At 42.7% G+C, this 17,775-nt stretch overlaps 1 protein-coding gene across 3 annotated transcripts in view; it reads left to right on the forward strand.

Moving 5' to 3' along the window:
- Positions 1 to 17,775, forward strand: part of ptpn4a (protein tyrosine phosphatase non-receptor type 4a) — a 439,903-nt gene that overhangs the window by 284,883 nt on the left and 137,245 nt on the right. For all 3 annotated transcript variants that reach the window (XM_060827024.1, XM_060827026.1, XM_060827025.1), the window contains exons 8-10: positions 8,724 to 8,844; positions 8,959 to 9,046; positions 12,931 to 13,019. In XM_060827024.1, coding sequence (XP_060683007.1) covers positions 8,724 to 8,844; positions 8,959 to 9,046; positions 12,931 to 13,019 — 298 coding nt within the window. The remainder of the gene's footprint in view (positions 1 to 8,723; positions 8,845 to 8,958; positions 9,047 to 12,930; positions 13,020 to 17,775) is intronic.

The raw sequence follows: 17,775 nt of genomic DNA on the forward strand, positions 1-17,775 counted from the left end.
CCTGGTGTTGTGATTTTTAATTTTGTACACCCCAGTCCAATACTGGCATCTCCACGTCATCTCATAATTCCATCGTGTGGTTACTGTTGTATGCAATAATTTTTCTACCAGTTTTGTTGATTTCATTTACTTTGAAATTTTGGTTAATTCTGGAATCTATATAAATCTAGTCTTCCATTGAGATAACATTAAAACTCTCCGACTAGCGTTCTATTTAATTCCTGTGCAATTTAGATTAGATTCCCTCTGGAACAGGCCTTTCGACCCAACAAGTCCTCACCGACCGTCTGAAGAGTAACTCACCCAGACAAATTCCCCTAACTATAGCACCTGACCTGCACATCTTTGGACTGAGAGAGGAAACCCGCACAGGGAGAATGTGCAAACTCCATACAGACAGTCATCCAAGGCAGGAATCGAATCTGGGTCCCTGGTGCTGTGAGGCAGCAGGGCTCACCACTGAGTCACCATGCCGCCCCCAACTTATAAACCAAATTTATGTCACTTACTTGGGCTAACTTTGAATAATATTAGTAATATGTATACTGTTAGCTTGCATCTTGTGTTTTTATAAATGTTGACAAGCACGTTGTCTGTATAAATAGTGCCTGAATTAAAGTTATACATTATTTTTGCAAAAGATCTAGCATTGACTCCATGACCACTCAGTGTTGCAAGACTGCTGTGGCTTGTCTCCCAGCTCCTACCCCTGTAGTGGAGTAAGAAGCAATGGCTAGAGGGCAAGATGGATGGAAGAGTGATAGCAAATGCAAGCAAACAAACCCCTTCCCCATTCACCTAATTCCTTACAGATCAAACTCCAAACTTAGACTTGATATTGTTCAGTTATAAAGTTATTTCCTTTAGTTATAAATGAGTTATATTTATGCTGTAGAAAGTTTTTAGACAATTTTTTTTACAAAAGGCTGACCTCTGTTTTCTATAACATAAGCGATCGAGTTAGCTCCATTTGTTAATCACACTGTTTAACTTGTCTTTTCCCTTCTTGGTTGTGCTGCATATCTTTCTGTGCTTTGTCCAAACCAGTTTTGTAAAACAGTAAAATATAACTTAAAATGAATTTCATAGTTACTCCATCCATAGAGGGATCGAGTTCTGGCACCATGAGGTTATGCTACAGCTGTACAAAACTCTAGTACGGCCGCACTTGGAGTATTGTGTACAGTTCTGGTCACTGCATTATAAGAAGGATGTTGAAGCTTTGGAAAGGGTGCAGAGGAGATTTACCAGGATGTTGCCTGGTGTGGAGGGAAGGTCTTATGAGGAAAGGCTGAGGGATTTGAGGCTGTTTTTGTTGGAGAGAAGAAGGTTGAGAGGTGACTTAATAGAGACATAAAAGATAATCGGAGGGTCAGATAGGGTGGACAGGGAGAGCCTTTTTCCAAGTATGGTGACGGCGAGCCTGAGGGGGCATAGCTTTAAATTGAGGGGTGATAGATATGGGACAGATGTTAGAGGTAGTTTCTTTACTCAGAGAGTAGTAAGGGTATGGAATGCTTTGCTGCAACAGTAGTAGATTCACCAACTTTAAGTACATTTAAGTCGTCATTGGACAAGCATATGGTTGTACATGGAATAGTGTAGGTTAGATGGACTTCAGATTGGTGCAACATCGAGGGCCGACAGCCTGTACTGCGCTGTAATGTTCTATGTTCATATTCTAAAAAACGAATATCTGTACCATCTTAATATGAAAATTGGATACACTCATCAAAATTAGGCAATTATTCCCACCAGTCGAGAGTGTGTTGCTGGAAAAGCACAGCAGGTCAGGCAACATCCAAGGAGCAGGACAATCGACATTACAGGCATAAGTCCTTCATCCAGAAACTGTCCGAAATGTCGATTCTCCTGCTCCTTGGATGCTGCCTGACCTGTTGTGCTTTTCCAGCACCACACTCTCAACTCTGACTTCTAGCATCTGCAGTCCTCGCTTTCTCCTAGTTATTCTCACCATCCAACACATCAAGGAATTCAGCGAGTCGGTGGGTTTACAGCAATTAGGTGATCTACGTATGCAGCAAAGGTTCCAATTTCCATCCCAGGTCTGTAATGAATTAGTGTTTATTTGACAACTTGCCTTCATTGATCAGAATATTGAGGAGGAGTTGGGACATTATGTTGTGGCTCACAGGACATTGGTGAAGTCACTTGTAGAATGCAGCATACAATTCTGGTCGCCCTTCCACAGGAAGTATGTTGTTCAACTTGAAAGTGCGCAGAAAAGATTTTATAATGGTATTGTATAGATTGAGTTATAAGGAAAGGCCGAAAAGCCTGGGATGTTTTTTCCCTGGAGTATCAGAGGCTAAGGGTGACTTTGTAGATAGGATGGACAGGGTGAATGGCCAAGGTCTTTCTCCAAGTGTGGAGGAGTCCAAAATTAGAGGGCGTAGGTTTTAAGGTAAAAGGGGAAAGATTTAAAAAGGACCTGAGGGGTATCTTTTTTTAGGCAGAGTGTGGTGTATGTATGAAATAAGCTGCCAGAGGAAGTGGTAGAGGTGGGTACAATTACAACATTTGAAAGGCATCTGGATGGGTAAATGAACAGGAAGGTTTTAGAGAGATATGGGCCAAATGCTGGCAAATGGGATGAGGTCAGATTGAGATATCTTAGCTGCATAGATGAGTTGGATTGAAGGGCCTGTTTCCATTCTGTATGACTCTAAGTCACCCACTTACTGAATTTATCCCATGGCCCCTTTTGTCTGAGTGCGAGTGTAAGGTTTCTTTATTTAGTGATGCTACCATGATTAAAATCTCACCAATTAAGTTTGTTTAGCAAAACCTTTGCAGTGACCAAATTCTATGGGAGTGAGTGATGCGATTTGCACAAAAATGTTTCATGAAAATTTTCCATCACTTAACACAGAGCCACAGAAGAAGGCCATTCAGCCTATCATGCCTCACTGGTTCATTAAATTAGCATTCTGGATTAGTGGTGCTGGAAGAGCACAGCAGTTCAGGCAGCATCCAAAGTGCAGCGAGATTTCGCTGCACTTTGGATACTGTCTGAACTGCTGTGCTCTTCCACACCACTAATCCAGAATCTGGTTTCCATCATCTGCAGTCATTGTTTTTACCTCATTAAATTAGCATAATTACCAGTGGCAATTTCCCACATTTTCTTCCTATCCATGCCCATTGTTTTTATTTGATTATCATCTAATACCCTCTTGAATGCACTTCCAGGCAGTGCATTCCATGCCCTAACTACTTGTTGAGTGAAAAAAGACACTTCATGCTTGTTTATTTTGCAGATCACATTTAAATCAATGTGGCCTTGTTCTTATTCCTTTTGCAAGTGAGAATAGTTTCTCCAATCCACTCTACCCAACCCACTCATGATTTTGAAAATCTCTAAGTCTCTCCTCAGTCGCTTTCTTTGAAAGTAGAACAGCCTTAACTTATTTGATCTATTCTCATAACTGAAGTTTCTCATCGCTGGAGCCATTCTTGTAAACTGCTCCTGACTGTCTCCAATTCGTTCATGCCCTTCTGTGATATGCTACTCAGGACTGTAATACAGTGCTCCAGCTAAGCACGAACTATAAGATACTACAGTATCTTATACAAGTTCAACACTACCTCCTCGTTCTTGTGCTCCATGTCCCTATTAATAAAGCCAAGAATACTGTAGACTCGACTTAGTACCCTCTCTACATGTCCTGCCACTGTCAATAATCTGCATCCACAAACCTCAAGGCTACCATCGCCCCTCCCAAAACACACACACACATACACCTCCCCCCCCCCCCCCTTCGAATTGTGCCTCTTAGTTTTTGTTGTGGAACATAGGAACAGGATCAGGCCATTCAGCCCCTCGAGCCTGTTCTGCTATTCAATTAGATTATAGCTGATCAGTAGCCTAACTCCATATAATTACCTTTGGCACATATATCTTAATACCTTTGCCTAATCTGAGATTTTCGAGTAAAAAATGAGGTCTGCAGATGCTGGAGATCACAGCTGCAAATGTGTTGCTGGTCAAAGCACAGCAGGTTAGGCAGCATCTCAGGAATAGAGAATTCAACGTTTCGAGCATAAGCCCTTCATCAGGAATAAGAGAGAGAGAGCTAAGCAGGCTGAGATAAAAGGTAGGGAGGAGGGACTAGGGGGAGGGGCGATGGAGGTGGGATAGGTGGAAGGAGGTCAAGGTGAGGGTGATAGGCCGGAGTGGGGTGGGGGCGGAGAGGTCAGGAAGAGGATTGCAGGTTAGGAGGGCGGTGCTGAGTTGAGGGAACCGACTGAGACAAGGTGGGGGGAGGGGAAATGAGGAAGCTGGAGAAATCTGAATTCATACCTTGTGGTTGGAGGGTTCCCAGGCGGAAGATGAGGCGCTCCTCCTCCAGCCGTCGTGTAGTTGTGTTCTGCCGGTGGAGGAGTCCAAGGACCTGCATGTCCTCGGTGGAGTGGGAGGGGGAGTTAAAGTGTTGAGCCACGGGGTGATTGGGTTGGTTGGTTCGGGCGGCCCAGAGGTGTTCTCTGAAGCGTTCCGCAAGTAAGCGGCCTGTCTCACCAATATAGAGGAGGCCACATCGGGTGCAGCGGATGCAATAGATGATGTGTGTGGAGGTACAGGTGAACTTGTGGCGGATATGGAAGGATCCCTTGGGGCCTTGGAGGGAAGTGAGTGTGGAGGTGTGGGCGCAAGTTTTACATTTCCTGCGGTTGCAGGGGAAGGTGCCGGGGGTGGAGGTTGGGTTGGTGGGGGGTGTGGATCTGACAAGGGAGTCACGAAGGGAGTGGTCCTTGCGGAACGCTGATAGGGGAGGGGAGGGAAATATATCCTTGGTGGTGGGGTCCGTTTGGAGGTGGCGGAAATGGCGGCGGATAATACGTTGTATGCGCAGGTTGGTGGGGTGGTAGGTGAGAACCAGTGGGGTTCTGTCTTGGTGGCGGTTGGAGGAGCGGGGCTCAAGGGCGGAGGAGCGGGAAGTGGAGGAGATGCGGTGGAGGGCATCGTCGATCACGTCTGGGGGGTTATCTCAGATTTAAAATTAACAACTAATCTGGCATCCACGGTTATTTGTGGAAGGCCATTCCAAACCTCTACCACCCTTTGTTGGGATGCTTCCTAATTGTCAAACTGTGCCCCCTAGTTCCCGCCTCCTCAACTAGAAGAATTAGTTGTCTTTATCTACCCTGACTCTCTTTCTGTTCAAAGTTTGAAGACTTTGAGACCACCTTTTAATCATCTATGTTCTGGAAAATACAGACCTAGTTTTTATAAGCTTTGCTCAACTTAACCCCTGAAGTCCAGGTATCATTGTTGGAAACCTATGTTGTAGTTCCTCCAAGACCAATATATCCATTGAAGGTGAGGTAGCTGGGCGAACCTCATGGACACCTACCATCTTTGGCAAGACCTCCATGACATAACAGGCTACAAAATGAAGCAGAACAAAATAGTTGACAAAAATACAACCCCCTCTGATGCCCTCGCGGGATTTTACACTTGGCTGATAAAGAAGATCAGTGAAATGGTGTCACCTACCCCAACAGCCTGGGATGCACCTGTTCTCTCAGTCACTGCTGCAGGTGTCAGATCGATCTGCTGGAGAGTGAACCCATGTAAAGTGACTGGCCCAGATGGATACCCCAGCCATGCATTCAGATCCTAGGTGGACCAGATGGCAGGAGTATTCACTGACATCTTTAACCTGTCCTTACTACAATTTGAAGTTCCCACCTGCTTCGAGAGGGCAACTATCAACTTGGTACCAAAGAAAATACATGTAAGGTGCCACAGTGACTATTGCCCGATGGCTCTGACATCTGTAATTATGAAGAGAGGTTAGTCATGGCCCACACCAACTCTAGAGTCAAGAGTGTGGTGCTGGAAAAGCACAGCAAGTCGGGCAGCGTCCAAGGAGCAGGAGAACAGAAGTTTTGTGCATAAGTCCTTCATCAGGAATGAGGCTTGTTGGCTGAGGATGCTGAGAGATAAATGGGGGTGGGGGGGGGGGGGAAGGTAGCTGAGAGTGTGATTAGGTAGGTGAAGGTGGGGGAGAAGATAGGTCGGAGAAGAGGGTGGAGCGGATAGATGGGAAAAACAATGGACAGGGAAAGAGGAGGTGCCGAATTAGAGGCTTGGGACTGGGATAAGGTGGGGGAGAGGCGTGCATCTGACAAGGGAGTCGCGGAAGGAAAGGTCTGTCAGGAACGATGATAGGAGTGGGGAGGGAAATATCTCCCTAGTGGTGGGGTTGGTTTGTAGGTGGCGGAAGTGGCAAAGGATAATGCAATGTATACAGACGTTAGTGGGGTGGAAGGTGAAGACACGGGGGAGTGGTTTCTGTCCTTTTTGTGTCGGACAGGGTGGGGTTCAAGGACGGAGGATCGTGAAGTGGAGGAGATGCGCTGAAGGGCATTGTTGAACATGTGGGAGGGAAAATTGTGGTCTTTGAAAAAAGAGGCCATCTGGAATTTTCTATAATGGAATTAGTCATCCTGGGAACAAATGTGGCAGAGGCAGAGGAATTGGGAATATAAGAGATGGCGTTTTTACAGAGGTAGAGTGGGAGGTGGTGTCGTCAGGTAGCTGTGGAAGTCCGTGGGTTTGTAGTAGATGACCATTGTTAGTCAGTCACCAGAGATGGAGGGGTCCAGGAAGGGAAGGGAGGTGTCAGAGATTATCCAGGTGAATTTGAGGTCAAGGTGAAAGGTGTTAGTGAAGTTAATGAACTGTAACCTCCCAACCTGGCTCAATGCTTTACAATTTGCCTACTGGTGCAACAGGTCCATTGCTGATGCCATTTCTCTAGCCCTACATTCATTCCTGGAACATGAGATTCTACTTGTTGACTACAGCTCTGCCTTTAAAACTATAATCCCAACCAAACTAATCTCCATACCAAAAACCTTTATAGAAGTTTATAAAATCATGAGGCGCATGGATAGGATAAATAGACAAAGTCTTTTTCCTGGCGAGGGTGAGTGCAGAACTAGAGGGCATAAGTTTAGCGACTGAGGGGAAAAATATAAAAGAGGCCTATGGGGCAACTTTTTCATGCAGAGGGTGGAATGAGCTGTCAGAAGAAGTGGTGGAGACTGGTACAACTGGGTTTGGAGGGGATTTGGGCCAAGTATTGTCAGGTGGGACTAGATCGGGTTGGCATGGACTAGTTGGACTGAAGGGTCTGTTTCTGTGCTGTACATCTCTCTAACTTTATGTCTGCAACTGGATCCTTGACCTTCTGACCCACAGACCGCAACCAATGAAGATAGGCAACAGTATCTCCACCACAACAATCGTCAACAATCTTCAAAGCATGTGTACTCAATCCCCTACTATATTCTCTATACACTCATGACTGTGTGGCCAAATTTCTTCTGAACTCCATCTACAAGTTTGCTGACGACACCACTGTTGTAGGCTGTGTATCGGACAATGACAAGACAGAATACGGGAAAGAGTACTCGATGACGTTGTACCAACATAAAAATCTCTTCCTTAATGTCAACAAAACTGCAAGATCAGCACAGTGGCTCAGTGGTTAACACTGCTGCCTCACAGTACCAGGGTTCCCACATACTCTCAGTGGCTGTGTGGGTTTCCATCAGGTTCTCTGGTTTCCTCCCACAGTCCAAAGATATGCAGGTTAGATCAATTGACCATGCTAAATTGCCCATTGTGTTCAGGGATGTGTCGGTTAGGTGCATTAGTCATGGTTAAAATATAGGATAGGGGATTGAGTCTGGGTGGGTTAATCTTCGGAAGGTTGGTATGGACTGGTTGGGTCGAACGGCCTGTTTCCACACTGTAGGAATTCTATGAAAATAAAACAGCTGATTCTTGACTTCAAGAAGCAAGGAAGAGATATCTATATAAATAGAGCTGAGGTGGAGATGGTCCAGTGTCAAATTCCTGAGAGTGACGATCACCAACTATTTGCCTTGAACCACTCACTTGGATGCAACAGTCAAGAAGATGCATCAACATCTTCTTCCTTAGGAGGCCAGGGAAATTTGACTGTCCATAAGGACCCTCACAAACATTTACAGATGCACCATAGAAAGCATTCTACCTAGAATCATCACAGCTTGCTACAGCAACTGCTCTGCCCAGGAGTGTAAGAAACTACAGAAAGTTGTGAACACAGCCCAGATCATCATGCAAGCCAACCTTCCATCAATTGACTCCACCTACACTACTTTTTGCTGTGGAAAGGCAGTTGACATCATCAAAGACCCCTCCCACCCCAGTTACAATCTCTTGTAACCTCTTCTGTCAGTCTGAAGATACAAATGCTGAAACATATGTACAACAGGTTCAAGAACAGCTTCCTGCTAATATTAGACTTCTGAATGGATCTCTCAGATTTCAAATCTAATGTTAATCTTGCAGCCTTAATTTTGTATTACTCGCTCTGTTCATTCGCTCTATGATCTTTGTATGTCATGCTCTGCCTATACTGCATGTGAAATGAAACTTTTCACTTTACTTAAATACATGTAACAATAAAAAATCAAAACAAATCCAGTCACAATCATCTGCTCTCAGTACTCCAGGTGGGATCTAACTGAGGTTATATATAACTATAGTATAACTTTTGCATTCTTATACTCCAGTTCTTAAGACATAAAGGCCAGCATTCCATTCGCCTTGGTGATTATTGTTTTTCAATGTCAATTATATTATCTTTATAACTGCTTAGTTTGGGACAAATTCTAATTTTTGAAATTGATTATTTTTGAAGCTGAACTAGGAGATTACAACATATCAGAGCACTTGCCAGGCTACCTCGCCGATTATTCCTTTATCTCTAACCAGCCTCAAGATTTTGAAAAAGAAATAGCAAAATTGCATCAGCAACACAAGTAAGTTGTTATCATCCATATTCTATTTATTCCAGTCAATATTGTTTTTAATGTTTTGTAACATTTGTGTTTGACTGTGTAATATAAATGTGCTTTTTTTTAAAAAAAAAACAGAGGACTCTCTCCTGCGGAATCAGAATTTAATTACCTAAATACGGCACGAAGCTTAGAACTATATGGAGTTGAATTGCACTACGCAAGGGTAAGTTTAAATCTGGTCCTTTCACTTGTCTTCCTGATATCCCATTAAGAAAAATTGCATTCATCTTTACTCTGCAAAGTTCAGTTAATTTAAAACATTACACTTGTCAAGTTAATTTGTGCGTCACCTACTAAGTGTTCATATGCTTACCAACTCTGCTAAATAGTGTGATCATGAGCTGAATTGAAAGATCTTTCTAATTGCTGAGAGTACGCATGCGGGTGATGAAGAAGGCAAATGGGAAGTTTGTTTTCATAGCAAAAGGATTTGAATACAGGAGTAGGGATGTCTAATTGCACTTGTGCAGATCCTTGGTGAACCATATCTGGAGTATTGTGTGTAGTTTTGGTCTCCTTATGAGGAAGGATGTCCTGGCTATGGAAGGAGTACAACAAAGGTTTACTAAACTGCTTCCTGTAATGACATGACTGATACATGAAAAGAGACTGGAAATGTTAGAACAGCATTCACTGGAGTTTGGAAGAATGAAGAGGCTCTCTCAGAAACCTATAAAATTCTAACAGAACTAGACGGTGTAAATGGAGGAAGGATGTTTTTGAAGACTGGTGAGTCCAGAACCAGGGGTCACATTGGCATGATATTGGTTAGACCATTTAGGTCCAAGATGAGACGTTTCTTCACCAAGAGACTGGTGAGCTTATGGAATTCTCTGTAACAAAATGCAGTTGAGGCCAAGTTATTGAATCTTTTCAAGGAGTTAGATATAATTATTGTATCTAAAAGGATACAAGGTGTGGGGAGAAAGTGAGAACAGGGTTCTGCATTTGGATGAGTAGCCGTCATGATGTCGAGTGGCAGAGCAAGCATAAATTTTCTGTATTTATTTGGTCCTTCAACTTTCAGTCAGCCAAAATGAAGGATGCTTTATATGATATTTGGTGTGATGCTTCAGGGAGAGATTACGGTCAAGTTACATTGATTGATGATTAATTTTGGTTTACCAGTATGTTGAACCACAAAACAGTAAATTGGTGACTCTCCATGCAATTAATTCTTTGTTAGATTAGTGTTGTCCAATAAAAATTGCCACAGATGTAGCTACAACTGCATCATTTTAAGCCCGTGTTAATTATAATTCAAACTGGCTTGTTTTCATTAGAGCATTACCAATAAAGTGTATCACACATATTTACTTTGCAAATATTTAATTCAGTAATAAAGTGCTGTTTGCTTCAACATTCCTCAACAAATGCAAGCAAAAGAGGTTAAAGATGTACATGCATTATATAGCATTGATATGAATGTTGAGATACAAGAGCCTAACAGCTTTTTTTTCTTTTTTTCTTTGACTTTACCAAACAGAAATGTGATTAACCAAATTTGGATCTTGGCAAGTCACCTGTCTATAGTTAGATGGTTATTAGGCTATTGTGAAGCCACCTTGCCTCAAGCACAATCATTGTATTTAAGAAAGCTAAGATTTATACTTGGAAACAATCTTATTTAGGAAAATGTGATACCCACAATACTTTTCATGGCAGTTTTAGAAACAGTTGGACCTGAGCTCCGTAGATGGAGGTTTAATAATGCAGTTATGTTCTAACCTAAAATTCAAGTATCTTAACCCATTGCCAGTGGTGTGTATTTTAATTAGACCACTGACTATATAAGACACGTATGTGGTTAAAAATCAAAAAGGAGATAATATACCCGTGATAATCAACACTTTTGGATAGCTGTGTTAAATTTTCCAGATTCAGAAACATCCTGATTAGATTACTTTAGATTAGATTACTTACAGTGTGGAAACAGGCCTTTCGGCCCAACAAGTCCACACCGACCCGCCGAAGCGCAACCCACCCATACCCCTACATATACCCCTTACCTAACACTACGGGCAATTTAGATGGCCAATTCACCTGACCCGCACATCTTTGGACTGTGGGAGGAAACCGGAGCACCCGGAGGAAACCCACGCAGACACGGGGAGAACGTGCAAACTCCACACAGTCAGTCGCCTGAGGCGGGAATTGAACCCAGGTCTCTGGCGCTGTGAGGCAGCAGTGCTAACCACTGTGCCACCGTGCCGCCCCTAATCCTGATTTGAAATACTGATGAATATAAAATGCCTGGTGTTTTAATTTGGATTTGTTAATTTGATTCTCTCAGTTTTACAAAGCAATTCTTTAGTGGTGAACATGGTTGCTTATATTTGAGGTCACACCCTGCGTTTTGGGAACTGTTGACTAACATCTCCTCTTTCAGATGGGACCCCACAGAGTCATAAAGTCATAGAGGTGTACAGCACAAACAGACTGTTCAGTCCAACCCATCCATGCCGACCAGATATCCCAACCCAATCTAGTCCCACCTGCCAGCACCCAGCCCATATCCCTCCAAACCCTTCCTATTCATATACCCATCCCAATGCCTCTTAAATGTTGCAATTGTAACAGCCTCCACCACATCCTCTGGCAGCTCATTCCATACACGTACCACCCTCTGCATGAAAACGTTGCCCCTTAGGTCTCTTTTATATCTTTCCCCTCTCACCCTAAACCTATGCCCTCTAGTTCTGGACTCCCCGACCCCAGGGAAAAGACTTTGTCTATTTATCCTATCTGTGCCCCTCATAATTTTGTAAACCTCTATAAGGTCACCCCTTAGTCTCCGACGCTCCAGAGAAAACAGCCCCAGCCTATTCAACCTCTCCCTTTAGCTCAAATCCTCCAACCCTGACAACATCCTTGTGAATCTTTTCTGAGCCCTTTCAAGTTTCACAATATCTTTCCGATAGGAAGGAGACCAGAATTGCATGCAATATTCCAACAGGTAATCTAACCTCATAGAAATGTACAGCACAGAAACAGTCCAACTTGTCCATGCCACCAGACAGCCCAGTCTGACCTAGTCCCATTTGCCAGCACTTGGCTCATATTCCTCTGAACCCTTCCTTTTCATGTGTCCATCCAGATTCCTGGGATCTCTTTTATGCAGCTGTTGCTTCTTGGATTTGACGTTGAGGTAGTCTAAGTTTGTCCTGTTGTTACTCCCAGAGCAAGTTGGCATTATGAAGGGTATAGTCAGTTACATTAATAGGGAGCTATTTGCTTCCAGTTCTATTCTCTTCACTGGACGTATATTCGTAAACTCAGAGAGATAAGTAGCATAGAAACAGACACTTCAGTCCAACTCTTCCATGCTGACCAGATATCCTAAATAAATCTAGTCTCATTTGCCAGCATTTGGCCCATTTCTCTCTGAATCCTCCTTATTCATATATCCATCCAGCTATCTTTTAAATATGGTAATTTATCAGCCTCCAACACATCCCCTGGCAGTTCATTCCATAAATGCACCACCCTCTGCATAAAAAAAGTTGCCTGTTAGGTCCCTTTTAAATCTTTCCCCTCTCACCTTAAACCTCTGCCTTCTAGTTTTGAACTCACCCACCCTGAGGAAAGGACTTGTCTATTCACCCCCTCAATGCCCCTCATGATCTTATACTCTGTAAGGTTGCCTCTCAACCTCCAATGCTCCAGGGAAAATAACCACAGTGTATTCAGCCTCTCCCTATCGATCAAATCCTCCAACCCTTGTAAATCTTTTCTAAACCCTTTCAAGTTTCATAACGTCCTACCTACAACAGCATTCTTATTCAGCATTCATAAAGACAACAGTTCAGAGATGCTGCATGTTGAAGCAAGCGTCCTCAGTAGCGATAAGGCCTGAGATTTCATGGTGTTTAATTACCTATTATTGAGAATGTTATCTCTGACCTCAAAAATAAAATGTTATTACAGGTTTGCCTTGATTCACGTCACTGGAATTTTGATAATTTCATAGTTTTACTAATGAGATGAACGATAATACATCTAGAGGCAAATATACACAATTTGATGTGAAATTATTCTGTTTTTAAGGATCAAAGCAACACAGAAATTATGATTGGTGTGCTGTCAAGTGGAATTGTAATTTACAAGGGCAGGGTACGAATCAACTACTTTCCATGGTAAGAGCTCTCTACCTCCCATTTTAAGACCTGCTTTTGTTAAAGCCTTTTGATCACCCTTCCTTAATCTATCTTTCTTTGGCTGACATTCTTTTTTTTGATACTTCACTGTAGCACCTTATTCCACATTAAAGGCTTTCCAGGGAAAGGAAGTTGTTGTTTCACAATTTTGTTTTAAAGAGACGCTTTCTTTCCCCCTTTGGAATCTTCTGTTAAAGAAATTGTAGAGTCATAAAATTATCTATTTGAAAATTAATAGCCTTAAATTATGAGGTAATGTATATATTATGTTCAACCAAGAATGTTTTCTCAACAAGTAAGTCGAGTCAAAGAATTTTAATTAAATCTCAGGAAGAATATTCAGAATACACTAACATAACATTGTTCTACTTTACATTGAGATAATCATGGGTGAAAAAATTTAGCCACAGTTCCTCTACCTAGAGGAACATAAGTTGACTTTTGGCAACATCATATTATGTGAGCAGTTCCATGTTTTATTTTTCTCCAGTACTGTATCTGAGAGTCTTTTATATAATGGTTTGCTCTGCATGAAAAATTATTTACTCCTATCAATCCTAAAATTTGTCTTTTCCTATTTAAACATTTTTTTTTCCCTACTTGCTGTTTGACTAATTTTTATTTACTTTCTTTGTCAATGTAATTTACTGTCAAATACGATTTAAAAATCATCCCTTGGATCACATCTCCCATGGCTTAAAAAATTCTCATCTGTCTTCCCTTAAAACATTGGCCTTGAACACTGGCAAAACAACAAATTTCATTTATAATGCACTTTGCCCATGATTTGAGTTACGCCTTTGTTTCTTTGCAGCTCGATGATATTTCAAGAATTGTTGTAATCTTATACTTCTGTGAAGTGCTTGGGGTGTCTTATTGTGCAAGGTGAGGGTGGTTGCACAGAGGTACTGTTCCTGGACTTATAATCCACAACCTTACATAAAACTACTGATGATAACCATGAAACCATTGATAATTATAGTACAAAATCTTTAGGGAAGGAAAATCTGCCATTCTAATCTGGTCTGTCTGACAATATGGTTAAAGTTAAAAATCACACAACATCTGGTTATAGTTCAACAGGTTTATTTGGAAGCACTAGCTTTCGGAGCACTGCTCCAATGTTGGACTATAACCAGGTGTTGTGTGATTTTTAACTTTGTCCACCCCAGTCCAACACCGTCCCCTTCAGGAAGGCACGGTGGCTCAGTGGTTAGCACCGCTGGCTCAGTGGTTAGCACCGCTACCTCACATCGCCAAGGGCACAGGTTCGATTCCAGCCTCGGGCGACTGTCTGTGTGGGTTTTCTCCCAGTGCTCTGTTTCCTCCCACAATCTGAAGATGTGCAGGTCAGGTGAATTAGCCATGCTAAATTGCCCATAGTGTTAGGTGCATTAGTCAGAGGGAAATGGATCTGGGTATGTTACTCTTTCGAGGATCATTGTGGACTTGTTGAGCCGAAGAGCCTGTTTCCACACAATAGGGAATCTAATCTAATCTAATCCTCCACATCATGAAATGTCGTTGACATGTAACTGCCCTCTGAAATGGTTGCGTGAGCTGCTCAGGTACATCAGTAGTGGTAGTGGACTCTATATCTATATTTAGAGGCACAGGTAGAAATTTATGTGCCCACAAGCGAGACTTCAGATGGTGTATTGCCTCCCTGGTGCTAGGGTCCCGGATGTCTGTGAGCACAGGATGTTCTGATGAATATGGGTAGGCAGCCAGAGGTTTTGGTCCATATTGGTACCACTGACATTGGCCGAAAGAGAGGATGGTCCTGCAAGGGAGTCAGGTAGGAAGTTGAAATGCGGAACTCTAGGATTGTAATCTCTGGATTATTTCTTGTGCCACACTGTGAAGCTAAGAATAGTAAAATTGAACAGTTAAACATGTGGCTAAAGAGCTGGTGTAGAAAGGAGGACTTCAGGCATGTGGATCATTCAGATGGTGTTCTGGGGCAGGTGGGAACTGTACAAGAAGGAAAGGTTGCACCTAAACTGGAGGGCAGGTTTATTAATGCCACCTGGGAGAATTTAGTGTGACAAGGATGGGAGCTAGAGTAGTAGGCAGCAGGTAAAGTGGCTGAGGAAGAGACCGAGACTAGAGGAAAAACTGATGGAGGTTACTGAATGCGGTAGGACTGACAGCTTGAAGTATATTTATTTCAATGCAAGGATTGTGACAGGTAGGGCAGATGAACTTAGATTGGATTGATACATCCAACAATGATGTTGTAGCTATTACAGAGACTTGGTTGAAAGAGGCATGTTTGAGGCATGATAGAGAAGGTCCACAAAATGAGGTGGGGAGTTGCATTACTAACTAAGTAAAAGATCACAGCTGTACTTCGGGAGGACACCTTGGAGTTCTCCTGTGCAAGGCCATAGGGGTAGAGCTCAGGAATAAAAAGAATGCAGTCACTTTGGGATTGCACTTTAGCCTCCCAACAGCCAGCGGGTGATGGAACAGATGTGGATTATGAAAAAATGTAAAATCAATAGGCTAATTGTGGTGGGTGACTTTCTGTATACTGAATGGGCTTGTTTAATGCCAGGAGCTTGGGTGGGGTGGGATTTGTTAGATGTGTCCAGGATGGAGTTTTTGAAACCATTTGCACATAGTTCAATGAGGGAAGGAGCCACACCAGAGCAGGTAATCAAAGTTTCACTGGTGGAGCATTTTGGGAACAGTGTCCGTATATCTGACAGTTTTAAGTTACAAATGAAAATGGATAAGAATTTTCCTTTGATGAAACTGGGGGAAGGCTAACTACCACAATATTCAGCAGGAACTGGGCAATGTAGATTGGAGGCACCTGTTTGAAGGTAAGTCCACACCTGGCATGCAGAAATCTTTTAAAGGCAATTGATTAGGGTTTAGAGGAAGCATCACGAGACCTGAAAAATCAACAGATTTTTCTTCACAGATGCTGCCAGATCTGAGCTTTTCCAGCAATTTCTGTTTTTGTTTCTGATTTCCAGCATCCATAGTTCTTTCTACATTAATTAGAATTCAGGCCCAGCATGCTCCTGTGAAAATTAAGGATAAGGATGGCAAGTTTTCTGAACCTTGAATGATAAAAGAAATTGAGAACTTAATCAAAAAGGAAAAGGAGGATAAATAAAGTTTAGCAAACTGAATAAAGGCAGAGCCCTCAAAGAATGCAAAAATAGCAGAAAGAACTTTGCGGCACGGTGGCACAGTGGTTAGCACTGCTGCCTCACAGCGCCTGGAGACCCGGGTTCAATTCCCGACTCAGGCGACTGACTGTGTGGAGTTTGCACGTTCTCCCCGTGTCTGCGTGGGTTTCCTCCGGGTGCTCCGGTTTCCTCCCACAGTCCAAAGATGTGTGGGTCAGGTGAATTGGCCATTCTAAATTGCCCATAGTGGTAAGGGGTAAGGGATAATGTAGGGGTATGGGTGGGTTGCGCTTCGGCGGATCGGTGTGGACTTGTTGGGCCGAAGGGCCTGTTTCCACACTGTAAGTAATCTAAAAAAAAACTCAAATGAGGAATTAGGACTGAAAGAAGTCATGCAATATCTTTCACAAACAGGATTAAGGAAAATTTTAAGGCATTTACAGATATTTATGTATAGATATATTATAAGGAGCAAGAGGGTACCTAAGGAAAAGGGTAGGTCCACTCAAGAACGAAGGAGGAGATTTAAGCATGGAGCCGGGGGAAGTGAGCGAGGTCCTTAACTGATAATTACAGTCGGTAATTATCCCCAAGGGAGAAGTCGTGGTGGATAGAGAGTCTTGGGAGGTGTGTATTGATATTCTAGAGAATTTCAATCTAAAAAAGGTGTTGGACATTTTAATAAACATTAAGTAGACAGGTCTCCAGGACCTGATAGTCCATCCAGAATGCTGAGGGAGGCATTGGGGAAATTAGTGGGGCCATGTACGAAATCTTTGTACCCTCTTTAATTACAGGAGAGGTTCCAGAAAACTGTAGAATAGCTAGCGTTGTTCCTTTGTTTAAGAAGGGCAACTGAGCATCTGGGAAATTACAGGACAGTCAGCCTTAGGTCAATAGTATGGAATTTATTGAAGGTGGTTCTTAGGGTTAGGATTTACTCACACTTAGAAAAATATGTATTTATTAGTGATAGGCAGCATGGCTTTGTGTGGGTAAGGTTGTGTCTCCCAAACTTGGACTTTAAGGAAGTGACAAAGGTAATTGAGGGCAAGGCAGTAGATGTTGTCCATATAGACTTAAGCAAAGCCATTGGCAAGGTTCCTTGTGGCAGGTGGATACAAAAGATGAGGTCACATCAGATGAGCTGAAAAGATGGATGCAGAACTGGTTTATTTATAGAGTAGTGATGGAAGGAAGGGTATTTTTCAGATCGGAGATTTGTGACCAGCGGTGTTTGCAAGGATCAGTGCTGGGACCCATTTGTTTGTAATGTATATAAATGACTTGAAGGAGAATGTAAGTGATCTGATTAGAAGGTTGTGGGCAGCACAAAGATCGGGGGAAATGCAAATTGTGAGGAAGATTGACAGAGGAGATTGCAGGATATAGATAGGTTGAAGACTTGGCTGGAGAATTAGCAAATGGAGTTTAATCTGGACAAATGCATTTTGGAAGATCTAATGCAGGAGGGAATTGTACAGTAAATGTCAGAAGCCTTAAGAGTATCACCATACAAAGGATCTAGCCAAACAGGTCCACAGTTCCTTGAAAGTGACAGCACAAGTTGATAAGGTAATCAAGAAGGC

This window comes from Hemiscyllium ocellatum, chromosome 7 (assembly GCF_020745735.1).
Source record: "Hemiscyllium ocellatum isolate sHemOce1 chromosome 7, sHemOce1.pat.X.cur, whole genome shotgun sequence".
NCBI classification, from domain to species: Eukaryota; Metazoa; Chordata; class Chondrichthyes; order Orectolobiformes; family Hemiscylliidae; genus Hemiscyllium; species Hemiscyllium ocellatum.